General features: G+C 47.5%; 5 protein-coding genes across 5 annotated transcripts; 3 read left to right on the top strand and 2 right to left on the bottom strand.

Annotated features, from left to right (window-relative positions):
- Window positions 1-7,136: 7,136 nt before the first annotated feature.
- AO090120000258 (uncharacterized protein) lies at window positions 7,137-8,170 on the top strand (the record flags this gene model as incomplete). Its single annotated transcript, XM_023237669.1, has 2 exons — window positions 7,137-7,456; window positions 8,164-8,170. The coding sequence occupies 2 exons, from the start codon at window positions 7,137-7,139 to the stop codon at window positions 8,168-8,170; spliced, it is 327 nt and encodes a 108-aa protein (XP_023092477.1).
- Window positions 8,171-10,577: 2,407 nt separating this feature from the next.
- Window positions 10,578-11,603, bottom strand: artA (14-3-3 adaptor artA; the record flags this gene model as incomplete). The annotated part of the gene is made up of 5 exons (XM_001823941.3): window positions 10,578-10,682; window positions 10,739-10,809; window positions 10,872-11,113; window positions 11,180-11,486; window positions 11,543-11,603. The coding sequence occupies 5 exons, from the start codon at window positions 11,601-11,603 to the stop codon at window positions 10,578-10,580; spliced, it is 786 nt and encodes a 261-aa protein (XP_001823993.1).
- Window positions 11,604-13,833: 2,230 nt separating this feature from the next.
- AO090120000256 (uncharacterized protein) lies at window positions 13,834-14,475 on the top strand (the record flags this gene model as incomplete). The annotated part of the gene is made up of 4 exons (XM_001823940.3): window positions 13,834-13,964; window positions 14,085-14,150; window positions 14,294-14,359; window positions 14,436-14,475. The coding sequence occupies 4 exons, from the start codon at window positions 13,834-13,836 to the stop codon at window positions 14,473-14,475; spliced, it is 303 nt and encodes a 100-aa protein (XP_001823992.1).
- Window positions 14,476-14,842: 367 nt separating this feature from the next.
- AO090120000255 (putative nucleoporin Nsp1) lies at window positions 14,843-17,059 on the bottom strand (the record flags this gene model as incomplete). Its single annotated transcript, XM_001823939.3, has 3 exons — window positions 14,843-15,052; window positions 15,103-15,226; window positions 15,306-17,059. 3 exons carry the CDS (start codon window positions 17,057-17,059, stop codon window positions 14,843-14,845), a joined length of 2,088 nt encoding a protein of 695 aa, XP_001823991.1.
- Window positions 17,060-18,014: 955 nt separating this feature from the next.
- On the top strand, window positions 18,015-19,408 carry AO090120000253 (DUF5102 domain-containing protein; the record flags this gene model as incomplete). The annotated part of the gene is made up of 4 exons (XM_023237668.1): window positions 18,015-18,039; window positions 18,087-18,302; window positions 18,362-18,615; window positions 18,698-19,408. 4 exons carry the CDS (start codon window positions 18,015-18,017, stop codon window positions 19,406-19,408), a joined length of 1,206 nt encoding a protein of 401 aa, XP_023092476.1.
- Window positions 19,409-21,098: the final 1,690 nt, after the last annotated feature.

The following is a 21,098-nucleotide window of genomic DNA, read 5'->3' as shown; positions in this document are numbered from 1 at the left end:
TGTTGGACCAGCTTAGGCCACCTGGTCTAGGATCAAGGGAGAAAAAACTGCCCGTTACCTTGCTCACGTAGACCGGTAAGACGGCTTCTCTCTGATCACCAGGTCTCTTGTCGGACAAACTTTGCTAGTAACCAAGCAAGGTCAACGGATCCCCTCCTGGGAAGGCAGTAGGATGATGTATTCAGAGCACACGAGCCCGTCCCAACAACCGGGATCGATGATCGGACATACATACGCATTCCTTCTGCATGTCGGAAGCACATTGGTGATCCGGAGTAAGGGTCAATGCTGCAGAGTACTGTTCTGTAGCAGTTATTCCATGGGGAAAAAGTACGGGATTTGAACGGTGGTCGTTCATACATGCCTCTGGGCGGTCCCCCTACTTGACGGTCTGTCTTGAATTCCAAACGGGCATCTTCGCTGTTAGAGACAGGAACACAAGACATTCCTTGACCATTCACCATCCCCAGAAAAAAGAGACACTACATCACACCCACACACTACTCACGTTCAACCAGTAATCAACAATTACCTCACGAAGTATGTACCTACCTACCTACAGGGAGAGTACATAAACATAGTACGTAGTAGGTAACTATGTAATCACGCCTAAAACTAACCTATCAATTTCCCCAGGTCCCCACTCCACACCGATCGTAAAAATTAAACCACCCTAGCCAACAAAAGGAAAACATCCGTCCCAGTTCTCCGGAGAAGCCCATTTGCAGGGAAAATCAGGGAATGGAAAAGGAAGGGGAAAGGAAAAGGAAAAAAGGGGATAAATATGCCGTGCCAAGGTTTTCCCCTAGTTCGGGTTCTTGGGTGGAAATCGATGGGGATGGCTTGAAGCCACATGCAACTAGTGCCGGAACGTTTATCTTGTTTTCTCTTTTTATTTTATTCTTCTTTGATATTGATGTTGGTTTACGGCCTACGGAGTACTCCGTAGGGAAGTTATTTTATTCTACTTTATGGTTTCGTATGTGGGAGTTGGGATTATGTAGTAGTGATAGGGTTGTGGTGGTTGGGTTTGGGGAGTAGTCATTCATTCCATGGTCATTCATGAACACAGATAAATTCAATATCAAAATAGATGACTCGGTGAAGAAAAATCCGATCAAGTGATCAAATAGTCGGATTCTCCTTCGTTTCCTCCATACTCGAACAAGAGCATCTGATATTAAACTTCCCAGCACGGCAGAGAAGGAATCCTCCGTACTGATTATTGGGGGTGGAAAGCTGAAATGAGGGTCATGAATGGGGAGGATGGCCAAATCAGCGATGGGACGGCTACTTGCTGATCGACAGTCCGTCTAGCATCGTCATTCGGTCAGGGATGGGATGGAGAAAGAGAGAATCCATGGTTGAACTGCGGAAATTAAACTGACCCTATGATAAGACTTGAACTGACATCGGTTAGGTTATGTTAGGTAGACATGCAAGAGGGTGGGGGGGTGGGAGAAGGAACACAATGGCTCTGTGTGTCGTTCGTTCGTCGGTATCAGACAATAAGCCTCATCTGGGTTGACTGCCTTTCGAATTTTTACTTTTCTTCTGACGTTTACATTCTATCCTCAGTTGGTTTCGCCTCCTGTTGTTGCTTTCGGCCGTAACCATAGTGGCGGGAATGATTGATTGATTGATTGATTTTCCCGTAAGATCAGTGGAGTCGGTCACGCGGATGAGGAACTGCGCGGTACCTTTTTACTTCCCGTTATTTTACTGTATTCGATCGTTAGGCGCAATACCGTATGGTCAATCTATTACAGACCATGGGGGTTCCATGTTGTTGTATGACAGAGAATTGACGATGCTGACCATGAAGGTATCCAAGTGAAGGAACTTGGATGGATAGCGGTTAAAGAGAAAAGAAAAGAAAAAAAAAAAAAACAGGTGAGGAAAACCAGGTACTCGCGTTTTGAGCGGTTAGGTCAAAAAGCGCTTAGGCATTGATCTCGTCTTTCTTTTTCTCAATCAGTAGTAGTAGCAGCATGATTTTCGTGATTTTGTTTTTTCCTTCCTTGATTGTAAGTCTAGATGTATGTACAGTCTGTACATACGTGGAAGGATGACATTAGAATTCCGCTCCAAGAAAACCCACTGTCGCTGTCAAATGGACAACTGTCATCGTGGAGCAATGAATGAACAAGAAAAGGTCACAAGCACACACTCACCCACAGATACACACATACACAACGTCCGCGCGCGCGCCCCTCCCCACGGCAGAGTTCAAGTCAAAGTGTGGACGCATGCGAGCTCAGTTCACGTCGGATGCGGGGGGCCCAGGAGGCGCTCAAGGAACACTCGCCACTGGATCCATGCTGGCCCGTTGATTCGGCTGGATGAACATTTAGCCTCATGTTGGTTCATACCTCTTTTTACCCTTTTCTATTTTGAAGAGGGCTGAGTACGTAGGTTCGAGGGAAGTGTATCATGAAGATACAGGAGGAGGGGAATATTCAGACCAATTGCTTTCCATCTTTCGGACTCTACTTGAACCTATTTGGTTCTGATCGCCGCCGTCCGACGGTATGCGGTGATGCTTGTCAACTGGGTATTGAGATAGTACATGCAGCCCTTTTTGCGCCTTGCGGCATATTAAACTTCCAAGATCGTGGGTTATCTTTTTTCGATTTTATTTTTATTTTTATTTTATTATTTTTTTTTTTTTTTACCAGCGGTCGGATCTTGGGTTCGGTTCGTATCCTGGATGTTAGTTATAGTGGTACATAATTAAGGAACTTAGTTGTTGGTGCGGTTGTTTAATTGTTAATCATATTAATGTTAATCGGGCCAGTTATGGAACAGGACAGACCTAACTTTGGAAGGCCGTCAACAATGAATCAGTGATAGAAGGCGATGATCGTGGCGACGTTTTCCTCGCCAGATAGTAGGTGTCTCATTCTCCATATCTCCATCACTACGTGTACTTCCGTAAAAGACCCTCCGTAGATACTTCTGTAGTCCCATAAATAGTCGGGGCCGAGAATAAATAACTGGAAACGGGGCCGTACTTTTGCTCTCCCGTACAAAGGTGGTATTATATATGTATTCCCTTACTACACGTATGTACATACCGAGGTTCTACTACTAGTACGGTGTAGTTAGTATATAACACACCGAACAGATCCAATCAATTGATTAATGCAATAAGTGAAACGTTAATATAGTTGATGATAGGAATGATACTGTGTCATCATATTCATTATCTTCGTGGATGAGAATTTAGGGACCTTTTCTCATTCCCCTATGACGTGCTGTGCCGTCATGGGCGTCGAATCCTGACCGCGTCAAAGAAAAACCAACTTACTTAAGCACAAAAGCCACCCCCGTACTACGGTGGACTCCAACAAGTCCCAAAGAACCAGTAAGGGGATGCCCTGGTCTCTGCCCCATTCGGGCAAGAATTGGCACAAATAATTAATAAAAAAATAATCCAAAAAGTCTTGAACTCACTTAACCTTCGACCTTTGGACTTTATTAAACCTTACGTGGAAATTTCGGATTCTTCCCCGAAACGTCTAAATTGATCGCATCCATCGTCTTCGGGCTATTTATTCATCATTATTGATTTGAGGGTTTTTTCGCCCGTTCTTTTGGGTCGACCTCTTCCCTTTTTCGGGGGTCCTTGTTTTTTCTTTTTTTCCTTTATTTTTTTAGCCTGTCGAATAGGGATTATAGATCTGACTATAGCTACAGGATGCTGCATACCGATTATCTAGTCCTGACTAGTATAATAATCCCAAGTATAGCCTCAGCGGGGTTTAGGATTCTGCAGGTCTCCGTCCAGTAGTCAGCAGTGACTGTGTATGCCGAGTTAAAATGCAATTGACATGCTCCCCCAAAGGAAAAGAAATAAAATAAAATAAAATAATGGTAGTAAATACCCCGTATCTGGATTATGATGTCAACTCTTTAATTTTTCCAAAATCATGATCAGCAAAAGCAATCGGACGCATTCTGATTCGGCCTTTCTTTCAATGCACCCTGTCCCCCCCCCGATGACGATTGGTGTTGGTTGTGGATCGGCATTCCTGCACATCCTTTTCCCGGTTTCACCTTTTTTCCTCCTCTTTTTTTGCGTTGGCTTTTCTGCTTGGTTAGTCGCTCGCGGACACGATCCGCCAGAAAACTCTCGAACCCACGGGAATGGATCGTCCTGCTCTCAGGCCGTTTGACTCGTGGACCGAAGGGGAAAGTTCAACGTTGGACTAACAAGCTTAGACCCTAGGCGGTTGACACCTTTACACCATGTGGACACGAGTAAGGATCTATCCCGCTTAGAGTATCCAGTCGGTACTGGGTACTTCACGGGGCAGGCCTACCTAGCTAGGTACCTGTGAGGAAAACGGAACGTAAGCTTTTGGCTTGACGATTAAACTAAGAAGGAATTTCGCCGACGAGGACATGTTCTGCTGGATGGAGTTTCAGCTGGGGGTTAGGCGATTGAACCGAGTTTCGGACTTTGAATATAGTTTGATATCATAGGTTCTCCGGGAGTTGGCAGGCTTTCCTGGGAACCCACTAGTAATCCATGTAATGCATACATCGTCTTGCTGGTTTGGAAAGATGGAGATTTTAATGCGTTTTGCTCGATCGACATTGCATGACCTTTTCTTTTTTTGATCCTGAGACGTTTGATGATTCAAGAGGTTTTCATTTTCTTTCACTCTTTCTTTTTTTTTTTTTCTTTTGCCTCCAGGTTGAAATAACCCATCATACTACAAAGTAGATACGCAGAAGTAAAAGTACGTGCCCCGTGGCGGTATGATCCATCACCTCGGCACGTCGGGACGTTCCCAATATCAAGGACCATGGAATGCCCGTCGCTTAGCGATTAGGCTTGAAGACGATCGACTCGTGATAAAAGTATAGCGCGATGTAGTCGAGCAATAGTTAACTGTTCCCGAGTCAAGTAGTACGATGGTTGATATTAAGTGGTATCCATGCCATCAGCTGAGGTAGCAAGTGAACCAAGCAGATTATACCATTGCAAGGGACAGACCAAAAGTATCGTAGTCATCATGGGTTCCTGATGGATAGTTCATCCAATGTGAAGCCTTCCGTAATAATTTGTTCCAGTTGTTTGTTCGACTTGGCTAATACTTTTCAAAACCCTTTTTTTTTTCCCTCAGTTCACGGATCATCATACTGGCGGTGGATGAATGAGGATCAGCCTCGAATTCCACCGATGAGGGGCGCTGGTTGGTTGATATTCGCCCCCCTCAAGGGGACGGGGGTTCCTCAGTGTCGAACCACAGAGAGAAGTACACCCTCCCAGCAACCAGACTAACGTAGACTAAAGGAAACTAAAAATTCCGACTAAGAGAAAGAACTAAAGGGGGACCGAACCCCTAAAAGGTTCAAGTCAAAATTCCCTCCTCCACCCAACCACGCCATCCCAATCAGGCGCTCCTCACCGAAACATCAATACTTGATACTGGTCCTCTGTGCTTTCCCTCCCAGGTACATACGTACTATGCACCATACTAAGGAGTTTTAGGGTAGTTCCGTGACCATTACATACCATACCTTCAGGTCACAAAACTGCGTTTACGATCGTTCCCAGTGGCGGCCACGAGTCTTTTGAGCCACCCAACTTTGTTTCGAAACCCATGTATCAGGAGAAAGGGATCGTATGAATATCACCGTCGTATTATTGAGGTAAACATATAAATTAAATATAATTAATCAACAAGAACATGCCCTATGGGAAAATTAGATATTCAAAAGCAAAAGCAAAATAGGTCGACGTATGTACGTAGGAGTTCCTCACGCAAGAGAAACAAAAAGAAAAAAATAAAAATAAAAATAAAGCAAAGAAAAAGAAGGAAAAGTAATACAAGACCCAGCAATCATACTACTCAATACTGTGACTACTACTTTCCTCAGTGTTGTACAGCTCCATCATAGGTACGACCACGATACTTCCTTCTGCCCAACGGATAGGTGTCTCCTGGAAGTACCTCCATAGTATCCGTCATTAGTCTCTTTCCTTTTCTTTCATGAATTATTACGAGCGGAAAATTCACCACCGCTACTCTGGACGGATTCTCTCCTTCATTGATTATTTTATTTGATTTTGATTTTTTCGAAATTATTATTTGATTTAATTATTTTTTTTAATCGTTTCTCTGCCTGTCTCTCTTATCCTGTCTCCTTCTGCCAGTGTCTCTCTTACTCACTTCTCCACGCAGCTTTTTTCTTTTTTTTTTTTTTTTCTTATTTTTTATTTTGACCCTCAGACCCTCCCCTCATCCCTCCCTCCCTCTCACATTTCATCATTTTCCCATTCCCCTTTTTTCCGTGTTCTTTGTGATTGTGTTTGATTGTTACCAGAACCCACTCTCTACACTATACCCGAACGGCTTTCTTTCCCACTGCTGTTAGTCTGCCCGTTTTCGGACCATTCGACGAGTTCATCTCCTTCGTCCTTTTTTCTTTCTCTTTATTTTTTCTTTCTGTTTCTCTGATTTCCTTTTCCCAGTCCATCAATCGACCATAACGCAGGAGGATTAGAGGGAAACCGAACACCAAAGGGAAAACAAAAAAGAAAAGAAGTGCAAAAACGAAATTAAAATTTAAAGAACCAGAGGGCTATTCAATCCACCGGGAGCATTCTTGAATTGCTTTGTCCGGAGTATTGGTTGCCTTCCCAACTTTCGCTTAACCGACGCGATTTCACCCCCCGAAACTCTTTGACCCTCTCTGCTATCCTCTCCTCTATCCGTTATCTCTTTGCTCACCCCTGGGTTGTGCCTGAGTATCGTTGCTACTTGTGGTTTCTCTCGCGCTGTCGTTTACCCCCCGTTTTTTATCGCTGTGTTCGGGATTTAGCGTTTCCGATCCCCATTCTGGAGACTACTCCTCGTTCCAACGCCGTCGATTTTCGCCAAGCTACCTCCAGCGGAAACACAGATTCTCGATCTGGGGTTAATCGCTAGAGGTAGTTCGACCAGCTGCGATTGAATTTGCAACTACTTGTGCTGGAAACTGAGAACCCACTCTGGAGACGTGGAAACCCGCCACATCTACCACACTTTCGTTCCCCCAAATTCTTCGAGGGAAAAAGCCACCACCCAGCCCTAGACGCCCTTAAATTCCACCATAACGCCACCAGGGACAGAAAAAAAGTCATGGCGTCAACCTCCGACGTGCACGGTTCCTCTCCCGTTCCGACCATGCCCCAGCCAAATGACAACGGCCGCGCACACATGTCCTCTCTTTCCTCATCGTCTTCTATTTCCGACGCAGAAAACGAACGTCGGGGTCGTTCCGAACGTCCTCGTATGGCCAGCCGGAAACCCAGTGCCTCCATACTAGTTCCACGAGACCACCCTGAGATTGAAATTGAAGAAGAAGAATTCCCCCCGGATGACGCACGCGCGATGAGTCCTCGACGTAACTCTGCTGATCTGGAGCGACTGGGAAAGGAGGCCAGACAGACCTTGCAGGAGTGAGTATCTACGTGACAATCTATCACTCATTTTGCTCCTTGAAGCGTTTGCTGATGATAATTCAAGACAAGCAAAGGCGCTCCAGTCCTCCCTTCAGGCACTTGCCGAACGTATCGAAGCAGTGAAATCGGATCACGATAAACTCGAAAGTGAAAACAAATTCTTGCAGGACTACATTGGTGGATTGACTCGAAACATGACCAAGAGTGAAATGACGAGATCCAGCACCAAGGTCAGAAAGTCGCACAAATAGGCGCGACGCCCATCAACATCCCGGCTGGTAGAGCCCATGGCACGGCTGGCGATGTCTCCGCTTGTATAGCGAAAACGAAAGAACTGTACGAGATACGTCTCCGCCATGGTTTGATTGTACATCTCAACAACTACGCATATCACCTTTTTTGGGCCTCCCTTGGCGACACGTTCTTTTGACTGGTTATCGGAGCACCATCCATTCTGCGGACGATCACACACCGCACTATAATACGTATCAACATTACGAGAGAAATCGATTTTTGACTGCATGTCGTGCGGCGGAGTCGGAATGACAACGGCGCTTATCCGGGAGTCACTCGTGCTACATTTGGCGTCAAACAGATGTCATTTGTTACCAATTCATATTCTGATTTGCTACTTCCGCTGCGGATCGTATCGCACGATGATTTCGCCACGGTCGACTGCACCGGACTACCCTTACCACTCTTAGGCAATAAATCGTGGCAGAATCCGGCTTTTTCCCTCGGTCGATGCATGAGATTGCCACACTGTGTCTTACTACAGCGAGGTCCGAATGACATGGTCGCTCCTCTGACATCATTGCACACCGTTAGGGGCGTGCTACTTCGGCTTGGCGACGATCAATGATGGATCCCGATCACACCGATCTTCGTGTCGACCAGATGACGTCTTGCGTGATGGAGCATCGTGGTTCCCTGTGCCGACTGGGTCCATCTTCAACTGTCCATATTGACTTGATTCTACTTCTGTCTTACACTTTTTTTTCTAACCTCCTTTTTTTACCTTCTATTTTCTTTCATTGTCATACCGGGAGGCAATCTGTACTTGTGGCATACATAGCACGCTCGGCGTTCGGAAATTACTGGGGATTACCTATTAGACTTGTTTGATTGATTCGACAGGAAACCGCACTGGGCGCATTTGTTCTCATGGTCTGCAAAAAGGCGAGGCGGGGAGAGTAAGCATTTTCACGGAGCAGCCCGTTGTTTTGTTTGTTTTCTATTTCAACATCATGATTATCGTGTACATTGGGATCGTCCCGGTCTGACGATTCGGCTTGATATTGTTTGGCTTTGGAAGACATTTGCTTAAACATACCCAGAAGCGAGCGGTTTGATTGAATACAGAGATACTGGTATACTGTTTTCCCTCTTCTTGTAATTCATATGCCGTTGTAAGGAGTAGTCGCCGATACCAGGCTAGTTCCTTTCCACCAACACTCCAACCCAACACCAGATCTAAGCTTTACCACGACCATATGTCCCAAGCCGATGGATAGTCAAAAAAAGCCTCAAAACGCCACAACAATCCCAATCTCAACCGCCTACCTAACCACTCCATCCCTAGTCCTAGTCTATACTAGCCCCATCTCAGCCACACCCATAATAGATCTCCTCCCAAAACCAAACCTCCCACCTCCCCAAACTATACAATAACATAGTCCAAAACCAAAACAAAACAAAAACATATCAATCCACTGGAACAGATCCCTAAATGACATCATAAAATCTACACATCTAACCCAAACGCCCCAGGCCAAAACCAAACCAAAAAACAACAATAAACAAAAAAATAAATAATAAAACTCCAATCTTATAATAACAGATAATCATATTAGTACATCATACCAAATAAAAACCTTCTATTCCCTGTCGATCTCTAGCAAAGTTTAGCAGGAAAAGGATAATTAAGGAAGATGGTTCCCGCGCGCCGCATACGTCATGTTTCAGGTTTGAGGCTGAGCTGTGTTTCTCTCTTTTTTTTGTTGTTCTTGGTTTTTTTCGAATTTTTGTGAACTGTGGCTGGGGAGGGAGTTGGGGCTGAGGGAGCGACGATGCGCGTGGAGATTGCAATTGTGGGTTTTCTTTTTTTTTCTGTGGTACACTATGTATACTATGTAGGATGGGGTGTTGTTTTTGGGTTTCGGTTTTTATGAGTGGGGGTTTTCTCGTTTTGTGGTTTGTCTCTCTGTATGAATGTAGATCTGTATGTACGGAGTATGTCTCTACTAGAGTAGGTTATCGGTATAGGAGGTTATGATGGGTTTGGGGGTGGGTTTTGTTTGGGACCTGATATTGTTTTTTTGTGTTCATTTCGTCGAGTCTATGACTTAGTACCTATCTATCTTATGTGTCATTTTGGACGGAGCGTTTAAGCGTGTTTGCCTCTTTCTTTGCTTTTTAAGGGGGGTGATGTTTGTATGGCGTGTTTGTGGCATGGATCCGTCGTAGACGTATATGAAATTGGATGTGTAGAATGGTACTTTTTCTCGACTGATATCACACCGGTACCAGTCCTAGTAACTCTACACCAAAAGACCGTTAAGTTTGAAATTTCGGATTTCTTTGTTACCACTGCTGCTGGACTTTAGATCTAAATTCGAGCTCAGGCGGACAATCAAACGCCATGCGTGGCACGAAAGGAACCAAGACAATGTTCAGGTAATAGTCCAGGTCTTGCGAGGGGAAATAATTTCACTGATGTTTGAGGGGGCACGAGTCTGTAACAGGGAAAGGTATTCTTTGGGTAGTTGAGGCAATAGGCAAAAAAATTTAAAAGGGAAATAAGGTAAAAATCATGCGAGAAACGAAAAGTTGAACCACAGATGGAGAATCGGTGCACGGGCAGAAGCCGACCACGCCCCAAAGTGAACTGCGTTAGAGACAGAAAGCAGAGGACCCGAAAATCATCAAGAACCCGAATCTCCATCCGCGGGCTGTGGCGCCAGAAAGCCTCCATCTTGCCCTAGATTGTATGATACGAAAACGTGAAAGGCGCCTCGCTTCCTTTTCCTCTTCAGCGCTCTAGCTCTTTCGCGTGAATCAACAGTCCCGTCGTCCGATTGCTCCATCCATGATCGGACGCGAGTCCTTCATCTCTTCTTTACTCAGCGGCGGGCTTCTCGCCCTCAGCAGCGGGGGCCTCCTCCTTCTTCTCGGTGGAGGCGTTCTCAGCAGCCGGCTCGGCCTCAGACGAGGTCCAGAGGGTCTAGTCGGTGTTAGTACAGATTGGCGCAATCATGATGTCTGTGCATTTCATCTTACCAGGTTGTCTCTGAGAAGCTGCATGATCAGGGTAGAGTCCTTGTAGCTCTCCTCGCTCAGGGTGTCAAGCTCTGCGACAAATGTTAATAAGGTGTCCGCTTCTATTATCAGGATGAGTAGAGCTGAAACATACCAGCAATGGCATCATCGAAAGCAAGCTTGGCCAGGTGGCAAGCCTGGTCAGGGGAGTTGAGGATCTCGTAGTAGAAGACGGAGAAGTTAAGAGCCAGACCAAGACGGATGGGGTGGGTAGGAGCAAGGTCAGTCTGGGCAACTTCAGTGGCGGCCTTATAGGCCTCAAGAGAGGCATCGGCAGCGCCCTTACGGCGGTCACCGATGGCGAACTCGGCAAGATAACGGTGGTAGTCACCCTTCCTGTTGTTGGAAAGAACGCGATTAGAATCTCACCAATCGCATTGACGTAGGATGACAACAACATACATCTTGTGGTAGAAGACCTTAGACTCGCCGCTCTGGGCAGAGGGGATCAGGTGCTTGTCGAGAACCTCGAGGATATCATCGCAGATCTTAGCGAGCTCAGACTCGATCTTCTGACGGTACTCCTTAATGAGGGTGACCTGGGACTCGTTGCCCTTGGACTCTTCTTTTTGCTCAATAGAGGTGACGATTCTCCAGGAAGCACGGCGGGCACCGATGACGTTCTTGTAGGCGACGGACAGGAGATTGCGCTCCTCAACGGTAAGCTCTACATCGGCAGAGGCGACAACCTTCATGTTCTCGACCATCTCTAAAGAATCTGTCAATATCGAGTGGTTGACATCGGCGAAGAAAAGATAAACCGACCTTCGTAGCGCTCGGCCTGCTCGGCGAGCTTGGCCAGATAAACAGCATCTTCGTGACCCATTGTGATAGGATTCTGGTCGACTGTTAGTGGAGACGTTTTAAAATTCGAACACAAAAACATGAGGGCCAAAAGCAACGGAAAAAGCAAGTATGAAATGGAGCCGGAATCATAAATGGCGTGAGGGGCAAGCAGGTAGTCACAGGGTATATGACGAGGCTGTGATAGTCAAGTGGCCCGAAGAACACGAATTCTAGATCCCTCCGTCATCATTTTTCTTTCCTTCTAGTACCCCAAAAGGAAGTACGCTGAAGGTTGGTTGTCAAAATAATTTCATGCATATTGTCAACCCAGAAAATACTATCATTCGACTCCAGTATGATATAAACGCAACTGGGGACGGTCGGGAATTGTTGAAAGTGGGCGTCGCACCGCCGGTCCTCCAGTCGGCTAGCCGTTGGCTTGCGTCGCGAATGGGCGATTCCAGAGCGGTAGTCTAAACGGAGATCATGGCAGCGACAGCGACGACAACCAGCAAGCAATTCACCCCATCAATATCACACACACGTGTGTTATAGCCCAAATAACCCTTCGTTGTATGATTCCTAGGCGATTTGCGATGATGACGACCCAGATGATTGATGGTGATGGTTGATATGGGGAGAAACAGGGAAAAGGAGGGGGAAAACAATGGAAGACGACAGAAAGGGAATGTTCTCACCTGATAAGTTGGGGGATTTATTTAGGGGATGGTAGATGGAGATTTAAAAAAGAGTTGGGAGGGTGAGAAAATGGAGGAAGAGTTTTATAACGGGGAATAAAAAGTAATGACAAAAGTCGGAGAGGAAAGAGAGAGAGAGAGAGAGAGACCAAGAGGGGGGAAAGAAGTGGGAGGGGAAAGTAAACGGAAGGGGGGAGTTGGCGGCGGAGACCTAGAGAGAGTCAATCACTTCAGTGCCAGCGTCTGGCTCAACGCTTCAATAATGGGGAACCTCGTCGACACCTGAGGAATACACAATCACAGGACTCGATGGCCGAATCGTCCAGAATTGACTGTCTTTTTATACGTTTCAATTCGTTTCCCGATTACCTTGCATGGGCTCGAAACTCCCTTTTCTAATGAATTGATTGATACTATTCTGGTATTTTTATTATTATTATTATATCTAATCCCTTTTCCTATTCTTTTTCTTTTCTTTTCTTTTCTTTTTTTCTTTTTAGTAAAATAGATTGATTCAGCGGATGATTAGCCGCCGACTCCCTTTTCCCACATACACAATACACGCTCTCTCCTGACGGCCTTCTTCGTCCAGACAGTCCGTCGTTTGTGTGGTTCGGTGGGCCTCTCAGCGTCATCCCTATTTCCCTCTCCGCCAATCGTCCCGCCCGCACCAGAGATCCCAGTATGGGTCGTTTCTTCCTTGTATCCTAGTGATTTGCCATTATTGAATGAGCCTCGCAGCTAGTGGTCCTAGTCCAATGGTCACCTCCTCCATAGGCCCGTATCCAAGCACCAGAGTCCCCTTTGAAGAAATGAGATGTCACCTATTATTATCGTGTTCAACTGTGATTAATAAGAATGAATCCTTAACTACTCCCACTGCCCCGGACCAAATACGATCCCACGGACTTGGTTCGGGTATCGGAAATAACTTCAGTCGATAGATAAGGGAGACAGGGAGACCCAAGAAGGTTTCCAATTGTTTGCTCTGGACGGAGGATTAATGAATCGCGTCTTTACTCTTTTTGCTTTCTCTCTCTCGCTTCTAGCCCCAACATCTAGAATGAATCCATCCCTGTTTCTAGAATTTCGGACAGGGAGGGAAAGAATGTGATACTAATTAATAAACACATATTGCGGTATTAATAGAAACATTCAATAATTTCAATTTCCCGCGCGTGAGCAAAGTCGTAGTACTAGTTAGTAAAAGTAGTACTAGGAGTAACTGTACTGGACTAGGGGATTCCACAACAACAAAATGGGCAACAACAACAACATCGCTCACCTGACCCGCTGACTCACCCGCGTTGCCAACAGACCACCACATCACATGATCCACCGCGAACCCGAGTGTCGTCATTGGGTCTCGACCTTCGTCTGACAAGCCAAAACAGCTGGAAGGTACCAGTGCAACCAATCACTCACCACTCAGGTACTTTAGAAGAACCTTTTATTCCTTCTCCCCTCATTCCTCCTTCTCATTCTTCTCTTCCTCACACGCAACATACTCTCTCCTAAACCTCTCTTTCAACGAATTGCATCACATCCCACACCTCACCCTCCACAATCACCATGCTCCGTCAATCCATCAGACCTCTCACTACCGCTAACCGCGCCCTCGTCTCCCGGTCTTTTTCAGCTCTCGCCCCCAAGATGGCCGCAGGTGATACCGGTGCTCCCCGTCCCGGTGGTTCCCAGCATGCGTACGTCGCTCTTTAACTTCCCCCTGTTGTTTTGAGCCGGTAAAAGAGGTCGTCATCCGACCGCAGGATAATGACATCATCGTTGATGAATGGGACGATGGCACTAACGCATGCATCCAGCGACCAATTCACCAAGCGCGAAGCCGCACAGGAGAACCTCTACATTCACGAGAAGGAGCGTGAGAAGTATGTATTCATCATTTCTTCTGTTATCTAAACCCCCCCCCCCCCCCCCCCTCTTCGAGCCGTTTCCATTGGCCCAATTCTGTCTGGCATTGGCACGGTTCGGAATTGTCCGGTTGCAAATAGATGCTGACTTGTCTCTGTAGGCTTTTGGCCCTCCGCAACAAGGTCAAGGAACAGCGCAAGCACCTCGATGAGCTGGACAAGCACATGTATGTCTTCTCTAATTCACAGGTTGGGTACTTTGCATTTGGATCGTGGCTAACTTTCTTTCTTCTGCGATTGTAGTGAGGAGTTGACCAAGAACCAGGGCGGTGAACAGAACTAGATCCTTCATATTTGATGATCTTTTTTACATCGGATGACGCAGTTTTTTTAGCTCACAGTTTCCGATCACGGTAGCATATTATACATGATTTAGTTTCCCTCGATGTAATCTACACTCTCCGGTCTATTTCGGTCTCTCTTGTGATTTTTAAATATACGGTAGTTGGCATTCTGCCAAGCCATGGACGCGTATAATTGTCATTAGCCCATTGTTAAACCACCAACAATAGCCTGGAAATGAAAAGAAAAAAATCAGACACAGCTCCGACCCAGCACAAGTACATTATATTCTCCGGTCAATGATAACGATCGCCGTATGTTTCCTCGTATAACTAAACCCATGATTTCGAAAGTTCCTCATCACTCCATTACCGACGTCCCATATAAGAGCGATAAAAATCATCAGCCGCAGTCGAATTGGCCATGCCGGAGCTGCTGAAGCCATAACCGAACCGGGAAGACAGAGACTGTCCAGCCTTCTGGGCTGCGCTGACCTTGGTTTGGAGTTCGGATGTGCCTTGATCGATAACCTGCAGTTGCGACAGGTGGGAATTGAGAATGCGCACGATTTGAGAAATCTAGCGGAATTATTAGTAGTTGCGCAATCAGTAGTGAGGGCTATACTGACCGGTTCATCTGCCTTGTTCGTCTTGCTGAGCGTCGCAGAGGCACCATTGACCTCTTCGATCATGCTGGTCAGATCCTTACCCATCTCGTCCAGGCGCTCCGAAAGCTTCTCAGCCAGCTTGTAACTATAGGTGTGTCAGTGTGCGCCGCCTCGGTAAAAAAAAAAAAAAAAAGAAGAAGACTGTAAAAAGGAAGAATACGTACGTCCTCTCACGTTCCTGGTCAGGTCCCTGCAAAGATTCACCAGGTCCCACTTGCTTCGACATCATTTCATCCACTTCACGTTCATACCGATCCAGCCACGAACCCAGTTCCTCCTGCTGACCCTCGACCGAGGCAAGCTGGCGCTCGACTTCTTGTGTCGCACGCTCCGCATCAACCGTACTACCGTACAACTTCTGCACCTTGGTGCCGTTCTCAACAAGCATCCGGTCCCATTCGGCAACCTTCTCCGCCTGCTCTTTGAAGTCCTTCTGATACTTAGTCAGATCAGTGGCCCACCGGGTGATGATCTCATCCATGGTCTTATTTTTCAGGCGAGACTGAGCCGGAGGAGTCGGCCCAGCAGTCGACGCGCCAAGCGCAGCGCCCCCGGTTGCTGCGTTGCTCGTCGCAGTGGCGCCCGTTGTGCCAGTAGCGGTTGATGTCGCCGGCGCGGAGGGTGTGGTGAGCGATGGCTTAGAAGCATCTGTGGCTGCAGCGGGGGTTGCGGAAGTGGTCGAGGGTTGTGAAGATGCGGTGGTTCCGGCAGGCTTGTTTCCGAACAATCCACCGGTGGGTGCAGCGGGTTGAGTAGCGGGGGGTGCGGTAGCTGTAGTGCTGGGTGCAGTTGTCCCTGTAGGCTTGGCAGCACCAAGCGCAGAGAACATGCCACCGCTAGGAGCAGCTGCAGGAGTTGTCGATGGAGTTGTGGAAGAGGTCGTACCACCAATGGCAGGGAATAGGGATTTTTGCGGAGTAGCAGATGATGCGGCTGAAGTCGTAGAGGGCTGTGCGCTAGTATTTGTGGTGCCCAGAGAGAAAGCCGGCTTAGGCGCGGAGTCTGTTCCAGCAGCTGGTTTCTGGAAAAGAGAAGGTGTCTGAGCGCTCGTTGTCCCTCCAGTGGAAGGAGTTGGGGCAGCACCAAATAGTGGTTTGGGGGCAGTATCAGCACTGGTGGTCGGGGTTGTTGATTCCGCCGGTTTGTTAGCGTTTCCAAATAGATTACCTCCCGCAGGTGCTGCTGGGGTCGAGCCAAACAAAGGCTTCTGCTGTGTATTTTGTGTGTTCGATCCGAAAAGGCCGCCGCCGCCGTTTGACTGAGTCTGCGTCTGCGGAGCTCCTCCGAACAATGGGTTGGTGGAGGGTGCTGTTGCAGTAGTAGGGGTGGTGGATGAAGAGCTAGTTGTATTCACGTTTCCAAATAGACCGCCTGGCTTCTGTGCTGTCTGTCCAAAGAGCGACTGAGGCTGGCCAGTAGCACCTCCCTGTGGTGGAGGACCAGCAGGAGTTGTGGACGCGGTGTTGCCGAAGATCGAGCCTCCTGACTGTCCCGGGGTAGAAGTTGCGTTGGCAAACAGGCCGCCTGCAGGCTTTGCAGCATTTCCAAAGAGACCACCGGCAGGTGTCTGTCCAGAGCTGGGCGTTTCGTTCGTCTTGGGGGTTTGCGACCCACTGCCAAATAGTGAAGGCGCCTGAGTGGTACCCGCGGGTTTATTCTGAGTACCGAAACTAAAAGCAGTAGTACCACTGCTGGGAGTAGCAGCGCTACCAGTGGCACCACCAAAAAGCGTAGACCCTTGCCCACCAGTCGCAGAGCTTGTGCCAAACATCGAAGGCGAGGAGCTGCCGCTTGTTGATGCTCCTATATTCCCAAAGAGACTACCCGGGCTCGATCCAGTGTTCGAATTGCCAGCAGTCCCAAAAAGACTTTTCCCAGAGCCCCCGTTGGAGGCTGGAGCACCGAATGAAAAAGACATGGCGTTGGGTTGTGAAGGAAGGTATCAACAGGGCTACCCTGGAGTGGAAAAAAATAGATACAACTTGCAATCAGTCAATCAATCTAGGAATAATAAGAAGCTAAAGACAGATAATCAAAGAGAACTCACTGCGCCCAGGAATGACGAGCCCTGAAAGATGAATCGGCAGGTGAATGGCTCTTGGTATGGGGATTGGCGCAGTCCAACAGCCAAAACAATCAATTATTCACCCCAAGCTGAGAGTTTCTCTGGAGGAACCGCGCTTGGCTCGGCTGGGCGACTAACTCGACACCTCAGGCATATGTTCGAGACTCGCATGGAACCGGTTATTCTAACCATAGGGGATCAGCGACAACATCACCACTTGTTCACTGCAACCTTAATTACTCCTTATACCACTTCAATCTTCCCGTCCCAGAAATTATTGTCACTTTTCTACATGTGTCTCTTCAGAAAATAGACCTACTCTAATGTCCGGAAGGCCATCCCGCCCGTCCAGTTCGCACTTGGAGCCCCCAAGCAAAAGCGTAGAGTTAGTGGACTCCGGGGCACGAGACTCCGGTATGGTACATACTGAAACCCACGAGTTGGTCCATCATATTTATCGCTGACAATATTACTTCAACAGCTACAAACAGTGACGAGGATCATTTCTCAGACGCCAGCGAAGGCCATGAACGTGCCCATTCGCGCTCGGCGTCCGGTCGCACATCTCCTGTTCCGCTGACTCGGGTGGAGAAAGTTGACGATACTCCTTCACACGGTGACGTTCCTGGAACTCGGGCATACGAGCTAAGGGGACATGATGCAGTTCCTGATGAGATTGAGGTTATTCCGGAAGGGTCACGCAGTAGAAGCTCCTCGACTGTGGGGCGACCACAGCGCCCTTTGACCCCGGAAGGTTCACCAATTCCGCGGACAATAGTTGAGAAAGTCGATGCGGACCAACCAAGTCATGGAGAGATACCTGGTACCGAAGCGTATGAGAAACGCAAGGCTGATGCGGTTCCCGATATTGTGACGACAGCCTCGGATTCGGATGCGAGATCACCGTCGCACAGTCCAGAGTTAAATGAGCGGGGTCTAAAGGAGGGAATCTCTACCGATGCAGATGTTCCCGAAACAGTCCTCCAAAGAGTAGATACTTTACCGAATGAAGATACAGGATCAAGTCCACGAGCACATCAAAGACGACCGAGCGATGCCTTGCCCGACGTGACGGAAACTGTTCCAGATGGCCCAGGTAGGATCTCTTGGTTTCCATGATAACATGCGATTAAAATGGACGATTAATCAATGTAGATGCACCGTCACCGTTGCAAGATAGCCTCCCGCAACAGAGTCATGATAAGCAGGAAACACCTGTGGCCGGCGACGATAGCGCAAACCAGGCGGCTACAGATGACTTTGATGATTTTGCGGAGGAACAAGACATGGGGGAAGATGACTTCGGTGATTTTGACGATTTCGATGATGGTTTCCAAGAGCCCAGTACAGAGGTTTCTGATGAGGAACCCGTGGTACAAACACCTCAACTTCATACACTACCTACAGTTGTAAGTAACTCCAATACTGTTGCGTAGCCCATGCCTTATAGCCCGTTATTATTGGAAGGCGTAAGCTGACAATGTCTTGCAGCCACCCCTTGTGGATTTTGATTCTTGTCAATCACTTCCCGATGTGTTTGCTGCCCTTGACGAACCTCTTGACCGTCTCTTTCCCGCTTCCAATGAGGTTTCATCACTCCCTCCCATAGAACCACTCCGAAACAACTCAGCTATCTTCAACACTGAACGCTCTTTGTCATTGTGGTCTCAGCTTGTTGCGCCTCCACCACTACAGCCCCAGAATTGGGTAAAATCTCGGATCCGTCGTCTCTTCCTAGTCTCGCTAGGAGTACCTGTCGATCTCGACGAGATCTTGCCAGCTTCGAAACAAAAGAAGCTTGTTTTGCCATCAATCAACCCCGGTGGCCCCGACGCCACTTCGGGGACTCATTCCCGCTCGGGAAGCCAAGTCAGGAAAGATGACGTTCAGAGTGGTGCCAACAGTCCGTCGACGTCTGGCCCACCTCGGAATAGAGCTTCATGGCGACGCGAACCGTCTCCACCGCCCCAATTAGACCTCCCAGCCGTCCGGCGCCTATGCTCCACGACAGACGCAGCCCTAGATGGACTCACGGATGGCGAATTACAAGGCCACGTGAAGGAGCTGGAAAATGTTACGCTCCGTGCTAGCTCTGTCCTCGAATACTGGCTGAAACGACGAGACGGCCTAGTAAGTGAGAAAGAAGCGTTCGAGGGCGTGATTGAGAACCTTGTCAATCACGCCAGGCGTGTGAGAAAATAATGTATAGCATAATGAATCTCCTTTCCCGTTTTATTCCTCTAACAATTCCCCTGTCACCCCTCGCTGTCTCTACTTGGCCCGTTCGAGTTCGGATCTGGGATCCCGTTCTCTTCATTACTTTATTAATACTTTTTGTGTTGGTGGGGTCTGGACCTTGCTATCCCTTGTTTTACTCTAGAAATGATCCCCTTTAGAATGAGATTATAATCTCTGTCAGATAGAATAGGTTAGCTAGGATAGGTAGCCTGAGATCTATAATATACAATCCCGATCTATATCCATTGTGTTACTTCGCTAGTCTCAACACTATATAATGTTGATTCGCTCAACTAATTGAATTGGAGTTGACCTTGTATAGGAGTGTGTATGTGTATAGTATATATATTGGGTGACCTCCGTACCCAGCACATAGATCTTGCCGTCTCAATGATTTTACTGATTCAAAGAATTTAGTCTACTTCTTTTGATACTACAAAGGCACGTTCATATTGACGGTCAAATAATCCTTCCCCTTCTCTGTTGTCTTGGTGTGCTGTACATAGCACGATACCAAGTGGTAAAATATGTACAAGGTATCTGCCTACATCCCGAGCTAAGTGATGAAAGCGTAAGGGAAAAGAAAGACCAGCCAATTCAAAAATCAACACGCAGTCCCATGCAGGGGTTGAATCAGGAGTGCGAGACAGACGGAAGAAAAAAAAGGGGGAGTAAGAACCAATAACAACAATTTAAGCAAGCTGGGTATCGTAATCAAAACAAAAGCGCCTGGCTTATTTGACAAACAGAAAATCGCAGAGCTCACGTATGCAAAGAACTCGCAAGGCAGGAAGTAGAACAAATGAACGTAAGTCATCAGTCATGTAGGAGTTTTCCTTAGTAAGGGACTCGATGATAGCGATGTTGACCTTGTTTTTCCCTCCCCCCTCTCTCTTTCTTGTTTAGTCCAGAGTGATGACTTCGGGTGGGTGTGTATCATTGACCGGCCCGTTCATGGAGTTGGTCCGTTCAGATTTAGGCCTCTGGGTAGCGGGAGCTGGGGAATGGTTGCTGGGTTCGGGTGCTTTTCGTTTAGAGGGGACTCGTTCCCCAGTATTTTCGGGCCCGCCTTCTGAAGAGGGTGGTGCGTCTGATTCTGATTTTAATTCCCAGGATCCGTCGGCTTTGATGAGGATTGCCTTTGCTCCTTCAAGTCGATTTGTTCGTGCTAGCTCCGCGCGCACTTCCTGAAGGTAGCCATCGATGACCAGTTGTTGGGGACGCGCATCTTGGCCGCAAATGGGACATTTCCAGTCATTTTTCAGGCTGCGTTTTCCCGACTTCGAGGCACGCGTTTGTATCCAGGTCAAATGATCAAAGCAGTCTTGGTGTTTGCAGGAGCGTCCACGTACAGGACGACTAAAGATTCGTGCGGTGAAAGGATCCACGAGATTGATGCTGAGATGGTCACTGACGACACTCACTTCGTCGTCCTGCAAGCTGGAAGATACACGCTGGCAAATCTGCTCTCGACATTCAGAAGCGGGTAATGCTTGAGCAAGTGAAAATGCTCGAACCAGATCTGAGACCTCCAAAACTTCAACTCCCATTGCGTATAACATATCGTTTGCCTCAGCTGAGCTGCGGATAAAATGTAAAGATACCGCATTATCCCCTTCTCTGAGATGATCAGTGATATCCAACGGGAGATCTT

Source organism: Aspergillus oryzae, chromosome 5 (assembly GCF_000184455.2).
Source record: "Aspergillus oryzae RIB40 DNA, chromosome 5".
Classification (NCBI taxonomy): domain Eukaryota; kingdom Fungi; phylum Ascomycota; class Eurotiomycetes; order Eurotiales; family Aspergillaceae; genus Aspergillus; species Aspergillus oryzae.
This window is presented reverse-complemented; position numbering and strand designations above follow the sequence as displayed.